This window comes from Anser anser (genome assembly GCF_964211835.1).
Source record: "Anser anser genome assembly, chromosome: 4".
In the NCBI taxonomy this organism is placed as follows: Eukaryota; Metazoa; Chordata; class Aves; order Anseriformes; family Anatidae; genus Anser; species Anser anser.
The window spans coordinates 10390977-10398844 of record NC_139724.1 but is presented as its reverse complement, the minus strand read 5'-3'; the positions used below and the strand labels follow the sequence as shown (position 1 = coordinate 10398844).

The 7868-nt window shown below is 37.5% G+C and overlaps 1 protein-coding gene across 10 annotated transcripts in view; it reads left to right on the top strand.

Annotated features, from left to right (window-relative positions):
• Positions 1-7868, top strand: part of GRID2 (glutamate ionotropic receptor delta type subunit 2) — an 804597-nt gene that overhangs the window by 340608 nt on the left and 456121 nt on the right. Inside the window, exon 1 of one of the 10 annotated variants that reach the window (XM_083834813.1) lies at positions 25-2982. The exons of the other annotated variants lie outside the window; for them this stretch is intronic. Within the exon in view, the coding sequence (XP_083690939.1) occupies positions 2904-2982 (79 nt within the window). The 5' untranslated portion in view covers positions 25-2903. Of the gene's footprint in view, positions 1-24; positions 2983-7868 lie in introns of those variants that run through there. 10 annotated transcript variants of the gene reach the window in all.

Genomic DNA, 7868 nt, shown 5'->3' with positions numbered 1-7868 from the left:
GTGAGAGTGTTGTTCCTCCTCAAAAAGTTTCTGTTTACGAGTAGAACAACAATGAAAATTGGCATGCTGTCAGAAACTGGTTTTATGATGGCAATAGTACAATAATGTTGACTTTTAATTAAATGAAGTTGACATATTTTAAGTCTCCAGATTAACCATCTGTTGCTGCATTAATGAATATCCTTCATAGCATTAGATCATGAACGATGTTTTGTTATGTTTTCCTTTTTTTTTTTTTTATTCCCCCAGATAGCTTTCTAAAACATATACTTGTTGATTAAGGCATGAAATATTGGGCAGAATCAATTTGGATGAGGCATTTACACACTGCTGGGAAATGAACTTTATGCACAGGATTGTATTTCCTGTATTCCTGCATTGCTTCTCAGTTAAAATGTTTCTGAGCAAGAATTTTTGATTGTCATCTTCACCACAATTCTGTGCCAAATACCTCCTTCCTATAAACAACACCTTCTGATTTATGGTTTGTGAGGAATCCCTGTAAACATATGTATCTTTTGCACAGACAATTAAACTTGGAAATACTTTTGTTTTTCTTTATTAAGGTGGGATGTTTCAAATGATTGTGTTAACTTAAGCAAGATATCTTTCTGTGTGTTTTGTATATTGAATTTTTATCTTCAGCGCCAGATGTATTGTGCATAAAACAAATATTGTTTTGTAAAAATGACTCCTGCAACCAGCAGCTGAACAATACATTTAGCTCCATAATGACAGAGAAAGTAGCTGTAAAGAAGACATTACGCCATAATTTGCAGCTGCATCTTACTTTGTTTAAGGTATTTATACTGCTAATTACTGATACGATATTTGCTGTTTACAAAATGAATTAATTTTACTATAACTTAATCTAGATAAGCATTATTTTCCTTCTATTACCCCTCCATAGGGAGCTATTTGGATATTGAATATGCTTCCTGACATATTTTCAGAATGTTGTGGGTTTTTTTGGTAGAGTCTTATTGTTTTCATCTTCCAGTTTGATACTTTCATGGACGCTAGTAAAGATGTCTTTTCCTTTTTTTTTTTTTTTTTTTTTTTGAGGGGGTGTGCTTAAAGTAATAGAATTTGTTACACTGGTTTTCATGGAATGCTTTAGTCTTACTGGTGACTGTTGAGATGGGGACAAACAAGTCTCAGCTGATAAGGGTAATATTTAATTTAATTTATTTCTTTCTAACTGAAGGAAGTGTGGTAGCTTAGCTGACAGAAGCATGTGACTAGCTTGATACACATCATGAATTCTGCTTTGTACAACGAGAATGCAGGTTCTTTTGGGTTTGTCATAAAAAAGGCACAGGCACTTGAGGCTGATGAACTAGTTTATTGTGTCAAGAATTGAAGTAATAGAAAAGGTGGAAGCAGTAATAGAAAAGGTGATAGCAATCTTATGAGCCTTCTGACATTAACAGAAGTAATGCGAATGGTGATGGCAAACGTAGGTCCCTTCTGATGCTGAGAACCTCGGATATTGCAGCTCTGGGTGAACTTCTTCATCTTGCTCTCACTGCACAGATCCCATCCATGGTAAAGTTTGTCAACATCGTAGTCTTTGGAGGTTTTATGGGATTTTATTGAAAGTAAACAAAGCTATTCATTATTTCTGCTGTCAAGTGAAGGAGTCTTACATATAGATATGCTGCTTAATCTCAAGATAAAATAAGGTATGTAGATTATGTCATCCACATATACGGGGTGATAACTGCACATGGGCTCCTCCATTTCAGTTCATCAGCTAAGTTTGTCCAGCAGCCACCAAGTTTTCCAGAGAGCAGCGCAGCGTGTTCCTTCACATCTCCATAGGAACAAGTTAAAGGCAATCCTGGTGTATGCACAGGTTATATGGGGATTACTCAAGCTAATTTATGGGTCTTTACAAGAAAGGCCTGTGGTTACACTCTGCTTAGATTCTGCCTGAAATCACTGTCTCTTTCACTACATCTTCTAAGGGTTTGCTGCAGATTCCTAGCTGTTTTGTGAAATGGCCAGACATAGCTAAGGCACCCTGGAGCAGCCGTTTGTGTGGCACGGTGTCTGCTAATAAGAACCTCGTGGTGTGGTCCAGGTGTTTCCCTTGCTGTGTGGAGCGATGAGCAGCATTGGCAGATGTCCTGCTTTATTGAAGCTGCCTTCTTGTTGTCCTGAATTGAATGTGCAGAAAAACTCACAGCCTAGGATAAGGGACAGAGAGAAACAGCTCTGTGCCTGAACTCCTGGGGAAAAAGGCTTGATGTATTGATCATTTAAGATCCTTAAAAGTCAGATGTTGTCTGAGTAAAGATGGATATCTGACAAAATAATGACAAAGTAAAACCAACCCTGTGGAGGGCTTTAAAGTCAACAGTGCCATTTTAATGTTAATTTTCCATTTTAAAAATCAGCCTTTGAAAACACCTTCTATGTATCTGCATGGTATCTCCCATTAATTTGATTAATTCTACCTGCATGGTATCTCTCATTAATTTGATTAATTCCACATCTAATAATGTTCTACTGCAAACAGAACTCAACAGTTAACTGTTGGTTTTATTCTAGTATTTGAAGAAACACAAAAAAAAACCAACAACACTCGAGTGCATAAGAAAACTATTAGAGTGAGTTTTTGTTGTTTTTTTTTTTTAGGAAGGGGGAAAAAAGCTTTGCACTTTTGTTAGTATAAATGTTGTTAGGCTTTGATATACACGTTTTTCATGCCTAATAACTGATTGTTATCATTCATCAGTATAATTTGAATCATTGTTATCCTGAAGGGAATTGCCTGATTAAAATTATTTATCTCTCAAGAAGATGAAAGAATGCCAACATATAAAAGATTAGCAAGTCAAATTTTCTAAATTAAATGCAAAACCAGAAAGTAAAAGGTTTTCTTCTGCTATCGTGGAATGCTGGCAGAGAGTGAGGAGCTATTCTCCCTGTCGCTGTATTTTCCCTATGTTAAAAGGAAGAAGCTTCAGCTACTTGGTGAGTACTTCGAGTTCTAGAGATCTTCCCTGTAAACAACCTGTCAATAGTGATCAATCCAAATGCCAGTTCAGCTGTGAAAGGGCTTGTTCCTCAGCTACTGCTAACTGCTTGTGATGGAAATGAAGTTCATATTCTTATCGGTCTTCCTCCTCAGAGTTATCACCTGCTCAGACACATTAAAATTTCTCTGGAAGCTAGACTTCATTCTGAGAGTGTCTCTTGCTTCTCAAAGTCCCCCTCGTGAATATTGTTTCATTTAAATAGTTGACACTGCCAGCTGTATGGGAGGGATGGACTATGGCTATGACTGCTGTCTCCTGGAGGCGGTTTAACCCAGCCTGGTCCTGTGAGGTTTGACAACCTGAAGCTGCGGGAAAGATCAGTGAAAATTAATTGGGCTTTCACCAGGAAAGCAAGGTCAGGCTTCAGAGCCACAGCTCCTTGGCGATGGATGCTGTGAGCAGCTGAAGTCAGTGGCTGCTGGGTGTAGTAGCTACGTGAACAAGCCCAGCTCCCTCTAAGCCATGCAAGTTGCACAGTGTTGCAGGTGCCAAGGTGATGGCAGACTAAAGCAACCTGTAGAGACAAAGCAATAAAGGTTGCCAGGGCAACCTGATTTCTTGAATCTGGATGAACATAAGATATGAAATGTCAACATAAATACTGTTATGCTTCATTTCCTGAGGATACAAACTCAAAATAAAATAAGTCAAGCTTTATTGTTTCTATCTGCTCTGGAAATTCTTTTAATTTTAGTGTGATGAGATTTTCTTGTCAACAGAGCTTATATTCAAGTGTTACGTAGTTTGCGTGCAAAGATGGGACCCTAGAGAGCAGAGCACACACAGGTTTATGGTTAAAAATGTGTGGGGACTATATTCAGACTTTGCATACAGCGTATTTTTCATTTACTTTCTTGTTAGCTTATGGCAATTAGTAATGAGTTAGTGATTTGTTGATTGGTGGTTGGGGTTTATAGAAAGGTGATATTTTTAGAGAAAATTCAATGGCTGAAAATAATGCTTTCATCAATAAACAAAACAAAACAAAAAAGAACACATTTTACTAGAAAAGTTGCGTTAAAATATGTCTTGAACTCTTTAGGAGAAATCTAAAAGCAGAGAGGTATCTAGCACTATGGAAGTGGGCTGTTTTGGCATTGTATTGCATTTTAGCTATACAATATTGCAGCATCCCAGTGAGCCTAAAGTAGCTTGTTCTCCTGTGTGATTGTGATTATTAAGTGTTGGGTTTTGTTTTATGTTGCTTTAAAGAAATTTCAAAGTTTGACTGCAGCCTTCTGGTTTTCCCATCAGAAAACAAAGCATGTTAGGAAAGAAAAATATGAAGTACTGCAGGGGCTCAGGAACATTGCTGGGTGCAAATTCTGTCCATATGCTCATATTCTATACCTGTTTGACCTTGGTTTGCTGAGCAGCTCCCTTTTCCAGTGGCTGGAGCAAGCTTTTTTAGCCGTGGGAGTATGCTAATATGAGGCATGAAGCCTGAGCAAATAACTCCTTCCCAGAGAAAGGCAGTGTTCATCTGGGAAGGAACCACAACTTTAATAAGAGCTATAGTACATATGAAGAAAACTAGCATTTGGCTGCATGGGTGTATGGCCTCAGTTTCTTGTATGCCCTGCTTATCTTTGTAGGATGGAAGTCCAGAATAAAAGGAAATAATATCATGGGAGGTTATTGCTGTGAGATTTTAACAGCCAGAAGGAATTGAGATAAATCCTTCATGTAGCCAGGCTGAAATACTTAACGGTGATACAGAGCTACATTTCTAAATGAGGAAAACTATGAGGAAAGTTCAGGATCTTATTTTAAAATGTGGGATTGGAATAAAATTTGAAGGTCTTAGTGGCTAAAAATATGCTAGCACTAGAAGAGCTATAGCTGTAGCAGCACTGTACTACACAAAAGGTAATGTATGTGGAGATGCTGACTCAGGTAGTTTTTCCTTGTTCTCATTGATGCAACATAGACATGGATGAAGTGGTCAAGGTTTACAGTCATAAAAGTGAAAATGAAGTTAAAACCAAGTATATTTATCATTCACAAATATTAGAGTTTGCTCCAGGACTAAACTGTAGCAAATCAAGAGCAGGTACTTTATTATGGAGGCTTATGGTACAGGCTGTGAGGGTTGGTAGATGAGCACAGCGCTTCCACGTGTGCCTCTGTTAGGAGTATAAACAAGAATTTGAAATTCTGCAGGTGGAATCACAAAGCCAGGGATCTGTTGTCACTTTTACTATTAAATGTGTCTAAATCTGTGGATAAATTGTTGCCAGTTCATCTGTTGTTCCATTTTCCTCTAGAGATAATTGCCTTAAAATAGCTGATGCTACTATATACAACTCAAATATATACATATATAGGATTTAGAATTAATTCCCTTTAAATGAACGGGAAATGAATCAAAGCATGTAGGTCTTGCCCTTTAATAATAAAAGCCATCTCTAAAGCCAACATTCTTCTAAGTGTTTTTTGGTCTATAGGAAGTTAAACATCAAATGCAAACTCAGAATAGCATGCAGCAGGTCTGGTTTGCCTCTCACTGTTTTATGAACTACATCTCTCTGCTTGCTGGTATTTTTTGTTTGTTTGTTTGTTTTCATTTTTTATTTTTTTTTTTCAGTATTGCCAGTAACAAACTTGGACATCCATAGCCAGAATGGCAATGTGTAAGAAAGCCCTTGAGTCCTTGCTCAACGTGTGACTTCAGCTAAGCACAAATTGGTCAAATGGTAGAAGGGCATAATGAGAAGTACATCTAGCCGTGGGAAAAATTCACAGGGAAGCGATCTGGATTGAAGTTTAAATATGCATAAACTGTATCTTAGAAGCATTGTTTGGTATGTCCTAGACACGGGTTTCCCTTTCACAGTGTACCCCAGCCACAAGAATTTCCCTTTCACATGATATAATTTTATTTCATGCTGAAACTTTATTTCCATTTCTAACTCTGAACTTCAAAAGCAATCACTGTTTATGACAATGGCAGCTATTCAGCTAGGTAGTTGAGCTTAATTAGAGCTGAGCTTGATTGATTGTTTTCTATTATTTCTGTCAGAATCAGACTTTGGTTAATATAACTAATATTTATGAAATTTTGCTCCAGTTTGCTGCAATATTCAGTTTATCATTCCAATTGTGTCCTTCTCACACAAAACTCAAATGAAAACTGACAGTTCTTCACACAGTGCTTCTTCAGAAACTGTCACTCGGTGAATACCATTATCAGCATAAATTTGGGTTGTTGAGTGTTTTAATAGAAGTTTCCTGATATTATCTTAAACACCCTGCAAATGTAATTATTTAGACATAAACAGTATGTAAATAACTGTGGTTATCTATCTGCAGGAAGAAAACTCTTTTCAGAATCATTCAAAAATGCTTTAGACATAGAAACTGTTGATGGTATTTTGTGCTGCTGGTGACAGATTGACAACTGTGAAAGCAGCTCTTGCAAATCTCTGTTCATTATTTGTTAATTACCCATTGACTTGTGCCTCTAAACTTTAGCCTATTGCATTTGAAGGGGAGGGTGTGGTGGTGGAGGAATGTAGAAATGTTTTTCTCAACCTGAGTGCTATGGTTTTAAGACCATTAATCTAAACGTCCGAAATATGAAGTGCAGAATGGGAATTTTGGCTTTCTTTAAAAAGATATCAAGGCCTACATCTCCTGTCTTCTTTCATGCTGCTTTGTGCTGTTCTGGCGGATAGGAGCAGCAGGGCAGCTGGCACAGCTTACTGCCCAGGGAGTGTGCTGGAGTCAAGAAAATCCCTCGGTGGCATTGTGCCAGAAGAGCCATCTTATTTCACTCCTTTCTGCAGCCTGCAACATGAAATATGTGTTAGAGGACATTTTTTGGGGGAGGGGAGAAAGAGGGAAAAGATACGCCTAGAGTAAATCCAAGGGTCCAGGAAGGCTTTGTTTACTATATCACACTTGAGCGTAGCTTAGAGCAGCCTTGAGACAGCTCCAAGTTGTGAAGTCAAAAGGAAAATGGGAAAGCCAAAGTACCAGTGCTTCAACAGGATCAGGAAAAAGCTCTGCTGTGAAACATTTGTCCTGATTTATTTAATGTTGGTATACAAAGGCAATGTGCGCAAACTGTAAAGACAAAACTAACTAGGTTAAGAGTTTGAAAAATAGGTATAAAACATTCATACCTGTTCTTCAGCATGAATTGGAGGTACATCTGATTCAGAAATAGTTCTTTAAACGGACTAGATGAGAACAGGACAGGAAACCCATTTGACTTCTACTGTCAACCAGCTTGATTTTTTTAAGTGTACAACAACAATGTACAGAAATTATCATAGGAAGCCTGTTGCTGTAGTGTATGGTATATTTGCAGTATCAGAGCAATAGGATATTGGAGAGAATTGAAAAACCAAATTGCAATGCAACTTCAGAAAGAAAGGGTCAAGATTACAGCCAGCTGATCTGTTTAAATTTAGTTGCTGAGGCAACAGATGCAAACTGTTAGATTTGACATATATGTATGCATATGCATTATAGAAAGATTTAAGTTATACTTACACGTACAAACTGTGTCCAAAATATGAATGTTAGTACCTTCCATGATGTGTATCTGGGTGTTGTATTTAGTGCACTTTGTTGCTACTTCTCACTAAAAATTCTACATCGTAATTTATCCGCATTGTAGTGGGAATTTTTAGTAGATAGCCATGGTCTTGAAGTGCTGCATAAACTTTAATGAATTTATCCCAGCCATACCCAAAGGGAAGTTATTGCCTTATCTCTGTTTTTAAAATACATGACTGACTCTTCAAGAGATTATGACTAAAATTGTCAAGTAAACATTTGTTTGAAGAGGCATGATTTGAATTTTCAGAAGTA